General features: G+C 43.6%; 1 protein-coding gene across 1 annotated transcript; it reads left to right on the forward strand.

Annotated features, from left to right (window-relative positions):
- The first annotated feature begins 5,001 nt into the window (after window positions 1-5,001).
- Window positions 5,002-6,656, forward strand: LOC133026316 (putative nuclease HARBI1). Its single transcript, XM_061093195.1, has 4 exons — window positions 5,002-5,632; window positions 5,714-5,826; window positions 5,907-6,018; window positions 6,127-6,656. The coding sequence occupies exons 1-4, from the start codon at window positions 5,200-5,202 to the stop codon at window positions 6,495-6,497; spliced, it is 1,029 nt and encodes a 342-aa protein (XP_060949178.1). The 5' UTR covers window positions 5,002-5,199; the 3' UTR covers window positions 6,498-6,656.
- Window positions 6,657-17,318: the final 10,662 nt, after the last annotated feature.

Consider the following 17,318-nt stretch of genomic DNA (forward strand, 5'->3'; position numbering starts at 1 on the left):
GAGAACAGCCAACCCAGAGGACCAGGACACCATGAGCCTGATAGACTCTGCCCTGGTCACTCATTCCCAGTTAACAAGGGACATTGGTGCAGCTATGTCATCTGCCATGGTAGCTCGGAGGCAGATCTGGTTGGCACAGACAACTCTTCCCGAGAATATCAGGAAAGAACTGACCAATATGCCAGTCGTGCCGGCACATGTTTTTCATCCTGACTCCCAGGGTGTGTTAGATAAGGCTGAACAGTCTCGGCGTACCAGAGAGTCAGTACAGCGCACTTTCAGAGGGGCTGCGTCTACCAGGTATAAACTTAGGGGCTCCCAGCCTCCCCACCGATCATCATCCTGGGCCCGTAAGGACCCATGGGTGAATGACAGGCGACAGGCTACAGGATTCACAGCCTCTGGTGACTCCAAACAGCCTTCACAAAGTCGACGTGGGTTCTATCCCCGTTTTTCGACTAGAGGTGCTCCCCAGAGGAGGCGCCCCCCCAGAGGTCAAGGACCTCGGGGCGGTACAGCCTAGGGGTGGGGGGACACCCGCCGAACTTCATTCTCGGCTATGCCTGGACAGCTGGGAAGAAACTGTGTCAGACCCATGGGTGTTTGCTACAGTATCAAAGGGGTACAGAATTCAGTTTCGGCGGCGGCCCCCCCCTTACTCCAGGATCCGCATGACGATTGTCACGGACCCAGTCCAGGCTCAAATCCTGGCACAGGAAATTTTAACCCTTCTGCAGAAGGATGCAATTATGAAAGTAGATCCAGACGAACAGCTCACTGGCTTCTACTCCACGTATTTCCTCGTGCCGAAAAAAGATGGCGGAATACGTCCCATCTTGGACCTAAGGCGATTAAACGCCTTCATAAAGGTACTTCCTTTCAAGATGCTGACCACGGGTCAGATCTTAGAATCTATCGAAAGAGGAGAGTGGTTCACCTCGATAGACCTGGAAGACGCGTACTTCCATGTGCCCATCTGTCCAAACCACAGACCTTTTCTTCGGTTTGCATTCCAGGGGCAAGCCTATCAGTTCAAGGTCCTGCCATTTGGCCTTTCCCTCTCACCAAGGGTGTTCACCAGAGTGGTTGGGGCGGCCTTGTCTCCTCTCCAGTTGTCAGGAGTAAAAATCCTTCCCTACCTGGACGACTGGCTGATTTGTGCTCCATCTCTTGGCCAAGTTGTAGAGGATACCCAGAGGGTGTTGTCGCATGTACGGTCCTTGGGTTTCAAGGTAAATGTGACGAAAAGCAACCTCGAGCCAAGGCAGCAGGTGATTTTTCTGGGACTTTGCTTGAATTCCCTTACAATGTCTGCATCCCTCACATCTCAGAGGGTGAGGAAGATTCTAGTCTTCCGGAAACGATTCCGTCTCGGCAGGCAGCTACAATTTATCAGCTTTCAGAGGATGCTGGGGATGATTTCAGCCGCAGCAGCTGTTGTTCCTCTGGGCCTCCTCAGGGCCAGGCCAATTCAGAGGTGCCTTCAAGCTCAACCCGAAGCTGGACAGACACGTGAAACTTCGTGTGACACGCACATGTCTCCAAGCCTTACGCCCATGGGCAGACCGGGTGCTCTTGCTCCAAGGAGTCCCCCTTGGGAACATTCCCTCGAGGAGGACAGTGGTGACGACAGATGCTTCCCTCACAGGTTGGGGAGCAGTCTGGGAAGGCAGAATGGTGCGTGGCCCGTGGATACCCCCTTGGGGTGGCGAACACATCAATGTTCTGGAGTTGAGAGCGGTTCACCTTGCTCTGAAGGCTCTCCTTTCCTCCATCCAGGGCAGGCATGTCTTGATAAGGACAGACAGCACTTCAACTGTGTATCATATAAATCACCAGGGAGGCACAAGGTCCCTGCGTTGCCTCCAGGTGGCACAGAAACTTCTGTTTTGGGCTTTTCAGCATCTGGCTTCACTCAAAGCAATCTTTATCCCAGGGATTGTAAATCGAGCAGCAGACCTCTTGTCCAGGACTGGTCCTCTCCCAGGAGAATGGAGACTTCATCCAGAGGTTGTATCCCTCCTATGGAGTCGGTTTGGCACGGCTCAGGCCGATCTATTCGCATCAGCAGAGACAACCCACTGCAGGATGTGGTTCTCTCTGGAAAACCAGGGAGGTCCCCTAGGCCTAGATGCACTATCTCAAGAATGGCCGGAAGAGTTGTTGTACGCTTTTCCTCCATTCCCTCTGATTCCCCAGGTACTCAACCGGGTTGCCTCGGGCCACTACGAGGTGCTGTTAATAGCCCCCAGGTGGCCAGGGAGGCATTGGTTCCCAACGCTCCTTCGCCTGGTTCACGGTCAACCATGGGCCCTGCCAGTCAGGGCAGACCTCCTCTCACAGGCAGAAGCTCAGATATGGCACCCCAGATCAGACATCCTGCAGCTTTGGGCTTGGCCCCTTCTCAGTACCTCTCTCAAAGGTTAGATGAGGCTGTCCTGAGGACCATAGACAATGCCCGGGCTCCCTCCACTCGGGCTAACTATGGCCATAAATGGAGTGTGTTTTCTACATGGTGTCGCAACAGACAGGAAAATCCAGCCGCTTGTCCTATTGAGCTGATTCTCCGTTTCCTTCAGTCACTTTTGGACTCTAACAGGGCACCTAGCACCATTAAGGTATACACTGCCGCAATCTCTTTCTTCCATGAGACAGTGGGAGATGTTACAGTTGGTAGACACCCTCTAGTGTCTCAGTTCATTAAGGGAGCACACCGCCTGCGACCAAGCAGGGCTCCCAGGGCTCCATCATGGCAACTCCCCTTGGTATTACGGTCCCTGATGCAGTCTCCCTTTGAACCCATAGGGCAATCCAGCCTTAAGTCTCTATCTTACAAAACAGCTTTCCTCCTGGCTATATGCTCTGCCAAAAGGGTGAGTGAATTGCATGCTCTGTCTATAAGTGACGATTGTCTAAGATGGAGGGCAGGTGACTCAGGTGTGTCTCTCTGGCCAAACCCCTCGTTTTTGCCTAAGGTCATAAACCATCAGACGGTAAATCAGGTGATCGAGATCAGCACTTTTCAACCTGATCCGGCTCTACTACAGGAGGAAGCCGACCTGCCTATGTTGTGCCCAGTAAGGGCACTGAAGGCTTATATTGCACGCACAAAGTCTCTGAGGGGCTCATACTCTCAGTTATTTGTCTGTTTTGGGGGTAAAAAAGTCGGCCACCCTGTGTCTAAACAGTGTTTGTCCCATTGGATCGTTAATACTATCGCTGAGGCCTATTCTGGACAGAACATACCAGTCCCAGATTCCTTGGTAGCTCATTCCACCAGGAGTATGGCCACTTCCTGGGCTGCTTTAAAGGGGGTCCCTCTTTCAGAAATATGTGCAGCAGCAACATGGAGTGCCCCCTGCACATTCTCTAGATTCTACAGGGTCAATGTGGCTTCCCCCACACCATTGGCTTCCGCAGTGCTGCTCTCAGCTGCTGGGCGAGGATGTGAGGCGATAGAGTCCTCCGTTCTTCGCGACCCTGATGATACTAGTCATCCGTGTTAAGACCGTGGTGACGGTCTGAGGGAGGTCGAAATAGATCGTAAGTTATGACCATAACTATGGATCTATGAGACCGACCGATGACCGTCACCCTCTTTTGTCACTCAGAACGGGCTGAGGCGTTCAGACAAGGAGGAGGCGGCCGCGCTCACCGGGGAGCTTTATGGGCGGTGAGCCCAGCCCCCTTAAGGTCACTCACGTGACATTGTTGATATTTGGTCTCGAGGATAGGGAGATGAGGACATCATTCGTGTTAAGACCGTGGTGACGGTCATCGGTCGGTCTCATAGATCCATAGTTATGGTCATAACTTACGTTATTAGGACACGTACAGGACTGATGTTTACTTTGTGTTTGTTTGAGCTCAGGAAACACATGTTTAAACACCGTGTGCACGTAGTCCCCCGCTCCACACAACACGAGCAGAACGTGACACGCAGTCAGGACTGACAGCGTTAAAGTGACGGAGTGATGTGATTATCAGTTTTAGTGAAGAGGAACAGAGACAAGCATACACCCCCCCAACACACACACACACAAACGCACACAGCCCACACACACACACACACAGTCTCCCATGACAGACCCTGCAGTCAGTATCTCATTATTATGAGATAGTATGAGTAGGGATGGGTATCGTTTGGTTTTTATCCGATACCGGTTCCTAACCGATACTTTTAAAACGATACCCGTGCCTAAACGGTGCCTGAACCGATACTTTTTTCAAAAAAGTGCACAAAACGATGCTTGACTAAGAAAGGCTTTTTTTATTGCCAAATATATTAACTGTTTAAAGTAGATTATAAATATAAATAAATACAAAACCCTTTTTAACTTAAAACTATGAATAACATACGAACTGTTAACAAAAGTTTACACTATAATTAAATAAATAAAAATAAATACAAAACATACACACTCTGACTCGTGACTCTGACTTCGGTGCCTGAGCCAAATGAAGACTGAGGGTCGCTTTTCCATCACTCAGAGACCCCCGTGTCTCCGCGGCTGGGGCTGTCGCAGGCAGGCTTCGGCCCGCCTTCGTCCCCCTAAAATGCGGTCACTTTTATGAAACATTTCTCGGCGTGGTCTTCGTTCCTCCCGCCCCGAGCCTTTCCAAGCCGACCCGGTCGCAGAGCCGCTCGCGGCGCACCGCACCGCCACGGAGGAAATGCGCCCGGCGGTCCCCCCCTCCACCTGCACAGGAGCCCTGACACACGCGGGGCGCGGGGACAAGAGTTTGTCCACCGGCAGCCGCGCCCGCGGGGGCCCGGCGGGAGCCGCCGCTTCCCGTGAAGGAAGGAGCGGAAACCTCAGTCTCCAATTGGCTCAGGCACCGAAATGAGGCACCGAAATCTCCGTTGCATTTCGGTCCGGGTAGGTACCGGTTGTATTGGAACCGGTTCTCGGTACCCAACCCTAAGTATGAGATCATAACAAACAAACACAAAGTAAACATCAGTCCTGGGGCCCGTTTCACAAAGCAGGTTTAGTGAAAACTCTGAGTTAGTTAACCCTGAGATGAGGGAAACTCTGGTTTTTCAGTTTCACAAAGCCAGTTCAGCTTTACTCTGAGTCAGTTACCCTGGCAACATACTCCGTGAACCTAACCTGCTCGCTGGCAGGTTTTCTTCAACTAACCCCGAGTTTCTCCTGCTCTTAAGTTGAAGCCTGCAGACTGAAGGCAGTGGAAGACATGGCGTGTCCTTTTATTGAAGAGCCAGTTGATGTCGAGGCGCAGATACTCCGCAGACATCTCCACCGGGAGAGGATTATTAGACCCCGATTGGATGTTTTATCATTCCCTGATGAGTATCTGTTTGAGCGTTTCCGTTTCTCTGCATCATCTATAATTTATATAAACGATATTCTCAGCCCTCACATCGCTCACATGACGCATCGTGGACATGCTCTCAGTTCCGAGCAAATTCTTTGTATTGCACTTCGTTTTTTTGCCAACGGCAGTTTTTTGTATAACGTCGGTGATGCAGAGCATGTGTCCAAGGCAACTGTCTGTCGGGCTGTCCGAAATGTGACACTTGCACTGAAACGGCTACTATGCACGTTTGTAGTGTTCCCAAGTCACAGACCCACCAGACTTCTCAAAGAAGAGTTCCACAGAATTGCAGGTATCAGTCTAAGCAGTAATTCATTTATGTCATAAAGCTTTGAGACTTGAAGCACTAATCAGTCAATTTGATATATTTTAGGGTTTCCAGGTGTGATTGGCTGCATAGATGGCACTCACATTCCTATCATCGCTCCTTCAATAAATGAAGGAGATTATGTGAATAGGAAATCTGTCCACAGCATTAATGTGCAGGTAGGCCTAAATAGTAGCCTTAAACATTCCAAATTAAATACACTACACCATACAGCTAATTACTGTTCTCCACTGTGAAGATCATATGTGATGGAGCCCACATGATTAACAATGTGGAAGCGAAGTGGCCTGGGTCTGTGCATGACTCACGAATGTTTCGTGAGTCGACACTGAGTGCCAGATTTGCCGGTGGTGAGTTTATATATATAATTTATATACAGTATATAGTTATATCCTATGATCAAATATTTTGTTTCCTCCTATTGCAACTGAAACAAACTGTATCTTGTATTATCATAGTAGAGTTCGATGGTTACCTACTCGGAGACAGAGGGTACCCCTGCCAGCGCTATCCGCTGACCCCTTACCCTGACCCTGAGCCTGGCCCACAGCGACACTACAACTTGGCTCACTGCAGGACACGAGCCAGAGTGGAGATGACCATCGGGATACTCAAGGCCCGGTTCCAGTGCCTTCGTAGGCTCAGGGTCACCCCAGAGAGAGCTTGTGACATTATAGTGGCATGTGTGGTTCTCCACAACATTGCCACTATTAGAGGAGAACAATGTCCTACTCTTTCCCCCTGTGATCCAGGTATTAATCATACCCCCCCTGCTGATACACGAGATGGAAGAGCTGTTAGAGACATGATATGTGTCAATCATTTCTAACTGACCCATCACCTCCCCAATGTTCAAGAACGACAATATGCATCTCATTTTATGAGGTCTTCTTTATTTCCTAGAAGGACAAATTTTGTACAGTTGTTAATCCTTTGTTGTTGAAACAATTAAAAAACATCCACCTGTGGGCACGTCACCCACCTTTAACTGATGGTCCAGCAGTTGTATTTCCTTTTCTGTTTTGGTGATCTGCAGCCTTATGTGCTCCATTTCTAGGTGTGATTTGTTTATTTGAGATTCTAAATATACCTTGTAAAGTTGTTTCACAGGGAGCTATAGGAACATAAATGACATTGAATTTCAGTGCCATGTCTATTTAGTGTCATTGTAAGTTGTGGGTCAATGCTGAACAACATCTTACTGAGGTAAGCTGTGCTGTGGAGGTTGATGGACCTTCTTCCCCATTGTAATTTCCAGCATGGCTCTGTTAGAGAGAAAGAAGTTGCAAGTTGTATTGTGGAACAACACTATTAACTGAGCCAAAGTTATTTTAAAAAAAAAAGGTGTATACTTCAGCAGGCCTCTCTGCATCTTCCCTCTCTGTGGCAGCTGATAAGGTTTCTTCATCATCCTCCTGTAATGAAACAGAATGTGTGTGTTATATTCTACCAATTATGAAAAATCTGTGGAATATTAAGAGTACTTACAACAGCATGGAGGTCTGTTATGGCAGAAGGCTCAACGAGACAGATTACACCATCAGTAACTGGTAGAAAATGAAGATTAGACAGTTGATGATTACCCAGAAAAGTGCCCCACCTAATTTAAACACAATTTTTCAAACTCTGAGTCACCTTAAAATAGATTGATATCTGAAAGCAAAAGCAGCCAATTGCAAAGAACTGTAGCTTACTGCTACAAGAAAAATCAGTGTGCCAACTAAGTTGTGTCTAAGATGAATGGGTGGCCATTACTGAGCGAACACTAGAAAAAGGATTAACGTACATGCCATTCATTTGAATAACTTACCTCTTATGTAGGCCCCTGTGACCTGGGGCGTGGGTGGGTCCGATGAACTCCCCCCAGAGATGCCCTCAGCAATGGGTCGTCCACTGTTCTGACTGAGGGCCATCTTTTCAGCCTCTGTGAGAGGTGGTGGTGGTGGACCGCCACCTGTTTTGCGGGCCTCAGCCTTTTTTCTGTTGGCTATAATGGAGGTCAAATTTAAATACATACAGAAAACACAACTTTGGAGACTTGTATGTATAAAAGGCATTTAGGTGTTGCTTTCATAGAGACAATATTAAATACTGGCAGTGTTGGGATTTCTCTTTTTTTTGCAGATTTCCCTAATTACTTAAATATATCCATCACATGTTGAATGTAGCCACTAAATGCTGTTTAATGAGGGCAGGCTAAACAACATCACAATTGCTTGTACTTTATTATACCTTACCTGTTTGAACTACATTTTTATATTTCATCTTTAGCTGCTGCCAAGTCCGTTTGGTGCCTGTTGGGTTGCACCTGTGCTCACAGACACTTATATGGAATATAATTGTTGAATAAGTGGAACATTCAAGACAAAACATTTCTTTTTTTTCTCAAATTAATACTGACGCATTGACTCGGTCAGCAATTTCCTGCCACGCAAGATCCCGCGCTTTTGCTGCTGCCACAGTATTGCTTCTTTTTAAAAATATATGCTCACTTTCTGCATACGCAGTCATTAATATTTCCAACTCCACTGGGGAGAAGTAGGAGGATCGAGGCTGTTTACCACTTGTTGCCATGGTGAATCATGTTATCTGTGTTCCATTGATGAAGGCTTTTTATATCCTCATGCACAAGCTTCACTCAGGGTTACCTTGACTCTGAGTTGATTGAACTAAGTGTTATCACCTGTTCTGAAACCGAAAACTTAGAGTTTGACAGCTCAGAGTTGCTCAACCCAGAGTTAAGGTTTTAACTCAGAGTTTGTTGAACCTGCTTTGTGAAACGGGCCCCTGTACGTGTCCTAATAACTTGTGATCAGCGCTGGTGTTTATTGTTAAAGTGTAAAGTGAGCGGGGGACAGAGGGACGTGAGGCGGAAGCAGACACAGACACACACAGGACTTCGCTAAGACTTCCTCGAGCTTTTATTTTGTTACTACTTCCTGTAACCGGCATTTGAATTTGCATATTAGCTAAATATTTAGTTTCACCCGAAACATTTAGATTTAACATTTAGATTTAGATTTAACATTTAGATTTAAATTTAACATTTAGATTTAAATTTAACATTTAGATTAAACATTTAGATTTAAATTTAGATTTAACATTTATATTTAGATTTAACATTTAGATTTAACATTTATATTTAGATTCCGATTTAACATTTAGATTTAAATTTAACAATTGGATTTAAATTTAACAATTAGATTTAAATTTAACATTTAGATTTAACATTTAGATTTAAATTTAAATTTAAATTTAACATTTAGATTTACATTTAACATTTATATTTAAATTTAACATTTAGATTTAAATTTAACATTTAGATTTAGCATTTAGATTTAACATTTAACATTTAGGTGTAACATTTAACATTTGGATTTAAATATTTAAAATATCTCTAAGTTGACAAATATTGTTGTAAATGTGCAAAAAAGTGACTCTCAAAAATTCACACCAGTTTTTTAAACATGGTTTGAAGCTAAATGTGACAAAATGTTGCTGTTATTTTCAGCGCGAGCTGCTTGACAAACGGCACCCCATAGACCTTGACCTCTGTTTCCTGCTCCTCCCTGCAAACCAGTCCACGGATCAAATCATCATCTAGAATCATCACCTATATCTGATTGTAGTTAGCGTTGTTCTGACCCCATCTTTCTCACCAGAACCTCACCTTACCTTGTATTGATGTTTATTTAGCCTGAACTCTCTTGCCAGTGTTTTTGTTTGTGCTTTCAGATTTTATTATTGTACCTGCCTGCTCTTGCCCTAAAGCTGCCTTGTGTTACCCTGCCTCAGGATAACCTGGTTCTGTCGGTCACTCTGATTCTCCTTGATTCCACTGTGCACTTTTGACAATTTGCTTAGTCAATACATTACATTATGTGCACATACTGTCTTTATTGTAACTAAATTGTTGCATTGTTGTTCTCTACTCTCGTGTTTGGTACATGTTACATCCCTTGCTGGTTTAAAGCCTGTTAAAGTAATGATATTAAAATTGATTCTATCTTCTCAGCCTTGAAAAACAATATTTAGCAAATATAGAACCATTCCGTTAATTATAACTTAACACAAGATTCAAAAGTAGTTTTTAACAGTGTGTTTCAGGAGTGCGCTCCGTAACAGCACCAAAGCAACTGCAGCTTAATCAAGTGCACCACAACTCTTCTGTTTAAATCAGTGTATGTCACTGATAAATAAACTAGATAGTAAACTACGGCACTCAGTAGAGTGAAGGCCAAACTGTCGGCTCACAAAACAATATTTATATTGACTAAATCTAGATTTTTATGTGGATTGGCCACAAATTCTACACACTCATAAATTTCAGTCCTCTAAATATACCCAATTTTTTCCATCAAGATCTATGAATTCGGAAAAATCTTGCGATGGTAAAGAAAGGGAAACAAATATTTCTGGATCTGCCTCCTGATTTGCATTCTCAACAAATTGCAATGGCTCTCCCTTACACACTGCATCATTTCAACACATTATGTAATAATCTGTCCTGTAGGTTTTGCATAATTTTACGAACAAACACATACAAACAGAGAGACAGACAGACAGACAGACAGACAGACAGACAGACAGACAGACAGACAGACAGACAGACAGACAGACAGACAGACAGACAGACAGACAGACAGACAGACAGACAGACAGACAGACAGACAGACAGACAGACAGACAGACAGACAGACAGACAGACAGACAGACAGACAGACAGACAGACAGACAGACAGACAGACAGACAGACAGACAGACAGACAGACAGGGGTGAAAACATAACCTCCTAAGCAGATAGAAATACACATAACTGTGACGTCACAGTGAACTGACAAACTCCGAAATACACCCCGTCCTCACTGCAGCAGGGTGATAATTGAAACCAAGGTTTTCAGATACTGTTAGGTTGCCCTAAAATACAAATACCCATGATATCAAATATCAAGTGAATGCCTCCATTGAGGTAAAATAAAGGAGGAGGTCACAAGGTCACCAAAGTTAAACAGCTAGTTTTCCTATCGGAGTATGAATGTGCACAGCAAGTTTGAGGTCAATACAAACAAACAGAAGGCAGTGACCACACATAACCTCTGCGGTTTGGAAGCAAACCTAATTAACCAAATTGGTTCCAATTATGTGAAAAAGGACTGAATTAGATTGGAGAGGAAGAGCCCGTTGCTCCCAGGATCCTTCAGTACCCTGAGCTGAATATTGACTCGAGCAGGCGTGTGGATCCTCTCGGCTGGGTCAGGACTGACGGATTCTCGTGGTGAGCAGGGCAGGCTGCCCTCTCCCCTGATGTTTGGGGTAATAACCTCTTCATTGCCTGCCCTGACACTTGCAGCTGTGGTCTTCCTTCTCCCCCTCCCCCAGTCAGACATTAATAACACTTGACGTGCTCACACACCACAGCGGATTCGTCTGATAAAAACCCTCAGAGGGTTCTGTCAAGTGCCGAGCAATGCAAGGACTTGTGATCATGTAAATATCTTTCACTTAATGTAATGCAAAGAACTACTTTGACAGATAACAAAAAGTAATGAAATCATGAAATCAACTTAATTTAATAATTTAAATAAGTCTGTCTTAATGGAGGGCAGCAAGAAAACACATTTGCCTCCCTGTCTGTTAATACTCTTCCAAATAGTTTTCTCAGTTATGTTGTGATGGCAGTGAAATTACCAGAATGGATTACAGTCAGAGGAACAATTTATTATGCATGAAGTTAACAGCGGCAGAGTCACCAGGTGGTTCAGCTGCATGGCGCGTGAACAAAGCACACAAGTGTCACACATGACACCGAAGTTTGTTTTTTCAATCCCACCTGTGGTTTGATTTATGAAAATAGCAGTTTTGGTCATGTCATTAAAAGACTGTGGTTTTGGTTAAATCTAAGTCAGGGCTGAATCAGGGTGAATACATTTGTAAAATACAAAAATACAAATCAGAAGTATATAAAATTTGTATTGGTGAATAGTAGCAGTAAAAAGGTGTGCTGGCCGTTACTGAGCTGGAAGTGGGTCTCGTCTATGGAGTGGCTGATAATGTTGAGATAGACTTTCATGTTACACTGTGCAATAAATACAACATGTTCTTGTTTAATGGAACTTTACTTCTGGGGCGGCTGTGGCTGAGGGGTAGAGCTGTTGTCCTCCAACCTGAAGATCGGCAGTTCAATCCCCAGTCTTCCCCATCTGCATGCCGAAGTGTCCTTGGGCAAGATGCTGAACCCCGAATTTCCCCTCATAGAACAAAAGAGTGCTGCTAATAGATGCACTGTATGAATGTGAGTCTGAAACTGTACTGTAAAGAGCTTTGAGTGGTCATCAAGACTAGAAAAGCACTATATAAATACAAAACCATTTACCATTACTTCTGCATTAACATAAAATGACTTATCACTAAAATTGAAATAAAACATGAAGTGAGACTTCAGAATTTACATGCAGCGCTTAATAAGTCTAATTGCAGGTAATAAATTGTGTTCCCATCTCCATGTGGAGCATAAACTGTATATAAAGATGGATAACAGTGCTCCCACTGTTAGAAATTAAGCCAAAATACCCTGGATACGAACACTGCCTTCTTGTGCGGATGACGCCATTCGGGAAGGATTCGTTTGACCAATCATCTCAGCTGTCAATCATCACGTTTAAATCTTTTTTTATAGCATCACAAAAGTAATTAAAAACCAATCTTACCTGAAAATTTGACACTTGAACAAACATCAGTGTATAAAGAGAACCTTAATTGACAGACACGATCTTTAAGATTTTGTGCGACTTTTTATTTTGATCCATGTCCCTTCCATTAACATAGAGGAGGCAGGATATCTGACCATTACTGTGGCTTATTTTACTGTAGTCTTTACACTTGTGGAAGTTTCATGCAGTCCATCTTATAATCCAATCTATGATTTAAAGGAGGAGGGAATAAGGGGCATGGTTAGATAAGATATGGAAAGGATTGGTGTGTACAATGCACACAATTTCATTGCTGATTATTGGGACAAGGTAATGTTTGTCTTTTATGCACAGCAGAACAGGACCCTGCTGTAAACCAGTTATAACTGGAGTCAGGTGCATTTAACTGTAACTGTAATGTTTCTTTTAATCCTTTCCTGTATAATAGGTAAATGAAATGAAATGATTAACTCTCGTATTCAATTGAAGTTGTGTCATTTTGGAATTCATTGAAAGAATATTTTTTTATTTTTGGTCTTTTCATACTAAAGCAAATCCTCAGTACAATATCTGCCACTTTCTGCCACTGAGGCATTTTCTTGCTCAGCTCAGTGATAACTGTATCACTTGATGCTGTGCTTGTGGTGTGTTGAGGCTTTATGACAGTGACCCCCTGCTGATCAGCTAGAAGAGGCACAATGCGGGAAATTGCATATTGGGATTATATTTCTTTGTAGGTTCATTACTACAAGTCATTTATTTCACATTAGACATAGTAATTTAGTCAATACGGAATATGGATGATAGGGATAGGGATGATAATAATTGTATTGTGCTCACAGTAGTGATGAGGTATTTCTGAAACAACAGGCAGACAGCGGAACAAAAACCATTGTGACCTGTCAACATTTCTCATTAGGGTCGACAGTAATGAAGTATATCAATTCACCTCCAGTCCATAGTGAGGTAATATGGAGCTAATTGCAGTGAATGTGGGCCTCCTCTTTTTTTCCTCTGGTCCCACACCACTATTCTACAGCAGCTATGAGAAACATTTGTTTTTCCACCACATCAATCACACCTCCTCACCCCCATTCACTGCTCAATCACAGGATTTAAATTGTAAATACGAGCACTACAATAAGACATTTTTCACCAGAAGTTTCCAAAATGCAAATATATGCTACAAGTACTACTTAGTGCTCAATTCTTCTTTTTCCTTCTAGATCCAATTTTGTAAGGAACTGTTTCCATTATCTTTTAAGATGTGGTCAGTATCAGACTCCAATGTGAATGGCCCTGATGTGACCCGCATGCGCCAAAGAGCAAGACGTCACATGGAGCACTCTGTGTACCGAGGTAAACAAGTCGGTAATAAACGAAGTTAGTAATAAACATGGAAGCCAAAGATTTGAGCATTTATGTTTAAATTTTTCTCTTGATATGCTTAAAAGTTCAAGTTTTGCTTGTACAGATGTGTCACCCCAAGTACTTACGAGGTCTAAAACCTCACTGTCCCTCCAATTTGAATAACCTCTCCTTCTCTTCTCTTCAGCAGTCAGCAATCATTCAGTCATGCACATAAACCACCTCTGCCCCAATCTGCTCCAGTCTTCGGCAGAGTCATCATTACCTCATCTGGATCCTCAACCTCAACTGATCGTGATCATATTAGCGATCCTGTATCATGTTGGCAGCTTGTTGTGGATAGTGGTGGTGAACTATAATCGAGGTGGCAGCTGATAGTGGATCTAGATAGTGTCAGTGGATCATGATGATGGATTTTCTGGATGATGGTGGCATCTGATCTTGACGCTAATCCGCAGACATTTTACGAGGAGACTGGCCAAAAATGTGGTAATGCAAATGATAAATGCACGAAACAATGCGGTTTAGAAAATGTCTCTGACCTATGTAGAAGAGAGCACCACAGGGAAGACACAGCGGCTGGGTAGATTTAGAAGTTTTGAAGGATGGATGAACCTCTCTTTGTTGTGTCAACATCTAACACCGCAGCTGGGACACACACTTTATAAATAGAGTCTATGGTTACACAAAGCTACTCAACTCCCAATAAATAACCCAGAAAAACAGTCTCAACCCCACATAGATAAAATAACCTCACATTTTTCTGTCTTTAGGATACTAAATATTAATAGGGGTTGTGATCATCTGCAAAGACGGTGTGGATGGTGGCAGTGTTACTGAATTGTCTTGAGTGAAGACAGGATTATTTTTCTCAGGGATATTGTTTTGGAAAAGTGTTTTTCCATCTGCGAGGTGAGAAGCGTCTGTTGAGGCTGTCAGTGGCATTACAATGGTGTTGCGCCAACAGCTTCAGAACTCCCTCATGAATATCAACAGACTGTGAAAAGACCATTGTTATTCTCATGAGTACATTTTTTTGCCTTGGCTGGCTATACATGACAAAAACTTGATTCAGAAGAAATTTTACAGAAATATAATGAATAAGACATGTGTTGCAGCGAGACAGCCAGCATTTAACTGTCCTGCATCATCTCCTGGGACCTTGTTCTCTAATATATATGAAGTGGAGCAGATGGACAAGGCTTCTAATCCTTCCTTCTGCTCGCTGCAATCTGTTATTCATAGAGAAAACGAGGAAGATGTTCCTTGCCAATGCCCCAGAAGTAGTGTACCACAGAAAAGCTATTAGCAAATACAGGCTTTCATAATCTGCCAGAGTAAAGCTGATTTGGGTTAATTAGAATGTGTTTACAGACTCTGCTGCTTTAGTGAGGACTCACAGAAGAGAGATTTCAAAGAGAACGATCAGAATCAGAGCAGTGGAGGATGAGATATCCTGACTTTTAGTCCCCTTTGACTAAGACGCCCATTGTTCCAAGAGTTGAAGTCCTTTTGTTTACTCACAGATGGAGCACTTCCAAGACCTGTATAATTTAAAAAAAAAAAAGATGAACAACACACTGTTTCTTTGATTAAAAAAAAAAATTAAGTATGATTCAAAAGAGCATTATGATTGAAAAAGCAATGAACAAGCAAAATTAACTATAATTATCTCCCATTCACCAACGGCATTCACCAATCAGCCTCAACATTGAAACGAGCCACCCGCTACTTAATGTTTTGGCTGATTGGTGTACACACACATACCCACACAGGCATGCACGCACACACACACACACACATACACACACTCACACACAGTCCTGTCTCCATGTTATGATTTCTTAGGACATATATGCCCTGCATACCTGGCCTTATAATATGGTCCCACATGCATCTTGTGATCGGATCACTATCTCTATATGCAAATAAACACGTACGTCATATCTGTTTACAAAGACCAAGTAATGTGGCTTTAACACCGTCTGACTACACAAGTGTGTCCGATGCCACTTTGTGTGTTTGTGCGTGTGTGTGTGTGTCTGCACAAGCGAGCAAGCAAGAGGGAAAGAGAGAGACCGTAGAGAGAGAGGAGCTAAATGAATCTTGAGCACCAGTGAAGAAAGATTTTATAAATTTAAGGAAAGCATCAATCGTTATGTGGTGATCAGTGGTGATAATGTGATGGTGGTAAGAAACAAATCAAAAAGAAGAGAACTGCAGCGGGTCAGAGGACGTCAGCTGAGTAGTATTTCCTTCTTATGTGGCCCAGGACGGATTGTGGACACATGTGCCCCAGACCAACTCCCTAGCGTGATTGGATCGCTATCTGATCTGAATGCGTTCACACCTATACAGTACATAGAGCCAGCCCTAACCCTGTCCCTAACCCACTTGTGATCGAATCACACAAACACATACTGTATATACCGGGTGTGCACAGGCACTTACTCTTTCTATCCTTAACCATAGTTACTACTTTTCTAACTCTAACCATAACCTTAACCTTGACCGAACCTAAACCTAACTTTAAATTAAACCTCAATCTTAATCTTTACCTAGACCCAATTTTAACCTTAACCATGACCTTAACCTCAACCTTAGCCTAAACCTAAAACCTTGCTTTTTGTAAAACAAATTCAGGGCCACATACACACATACGTAAACATAGGCAGATTTAGTATGTCAGTCAGATCGACTTCCAATATGCAACAGTTTTAAAGAACAAAGTGTTTTCCAGTCTGTTTGTGTGTGAGATGAAAGCTCTGTAACACCTCCTAGACCGGAGGGATTGTTAGCAACTGTGTGCCTACAATGTCCTCTTCAGCTTTTTGATCAGCCCTGGTGTGACCAGCATGCAAAGCAGTAATGTAAAACATCACTACGAAAGTGTGTCTGTGAAAGTTCACCAGCATGTCCTCTGGGTAATTGTTTATTCTGTTAGTTTCTTCTCGGAAGTAAAGGCATCATCGTGCCTTTCACATCAGTGACATCCAGGAGAAGTTCTCAGTGATGTTACTTTTCAAAACCTTAAAGCTGGGAGCTTCAATGTTTCAGCAGCAGCTTCACCTTAAATGCATAAAAGCTTGTGCACTTTTTTATGGCTCACTCATTTGCCTTTCTGGTGTTACATACCAGGTGTTCTCCATATGAACGACATGACTCCACTTCAGCCCAATGTACACAAAATTAAGCCAAAATATCTCAGATATGGGCGCTGGTGATGTCTTTTGGAGCCAGAGTCTGTGCAGTAGTGATTGAGAAATGGAGCTGCTGTATGGAGGTCCTGCCTATAGTTGTTTTAGTTTGGCATGTGTCCCATCTGCCAACTAAAGGAGGTGGGGTTTGTAACCTACGCTGCAGCGTGCCACCAGGGGGTTATCAAGAGGTTTTGGCTTCCCTTTTAGGACCTGTCATGTCCTCCTTGTTTATAAACAGTAAGTTGTGGTTGTTACTAATGAATCCATTGACTGTAGTGCCATGTGAAAGTGGAGGACAGTGTTATCGGAAGAGAGACCATATAAACCCCAAACCCCCAAACCCTGTGGGACGATGGAGAGGCTGAACCAATGCCTGAGGTACAAGCCCAATGG

Source organism: Limanda limanda, chromosome 19 (genome assembly GCF_963576545.1).
Source record: "Limanda limanda chromosome 19, fLimLim1.1, whole genome shotgun sequence".
Classification (NCBI taxonomy): domain Eukaryota; kingdom Metazoa; phylum Chordata; class Actinopteri; order Pleuronectiformes; family Pleuronectidae; genus Limanda; species Limanda limanda.

Coding starts and splice junctions, on each gene's coding strand:
- LOC133026316 (XM_061093195.1), top strand. CDS start 5,200: ATGGCGTGTCCTTTTATTGAAGAGCCAGTTGATGTCGAGGCGCAGATA. Junction 5,633..5,713: donor AGAGTTCCACAGAATTGCAG/GTATCAGTCTAA, acceptor GATATATTTTAG/GGTTTCCAGGTGTGATTGGC. Junction 5,827..5,906: donor TCCACAGCATTAATGTGCAG/GTAGGCCTAAAT, acceptor TCCACTGTGAAG/ATCATATGTGATGGAGCCCA.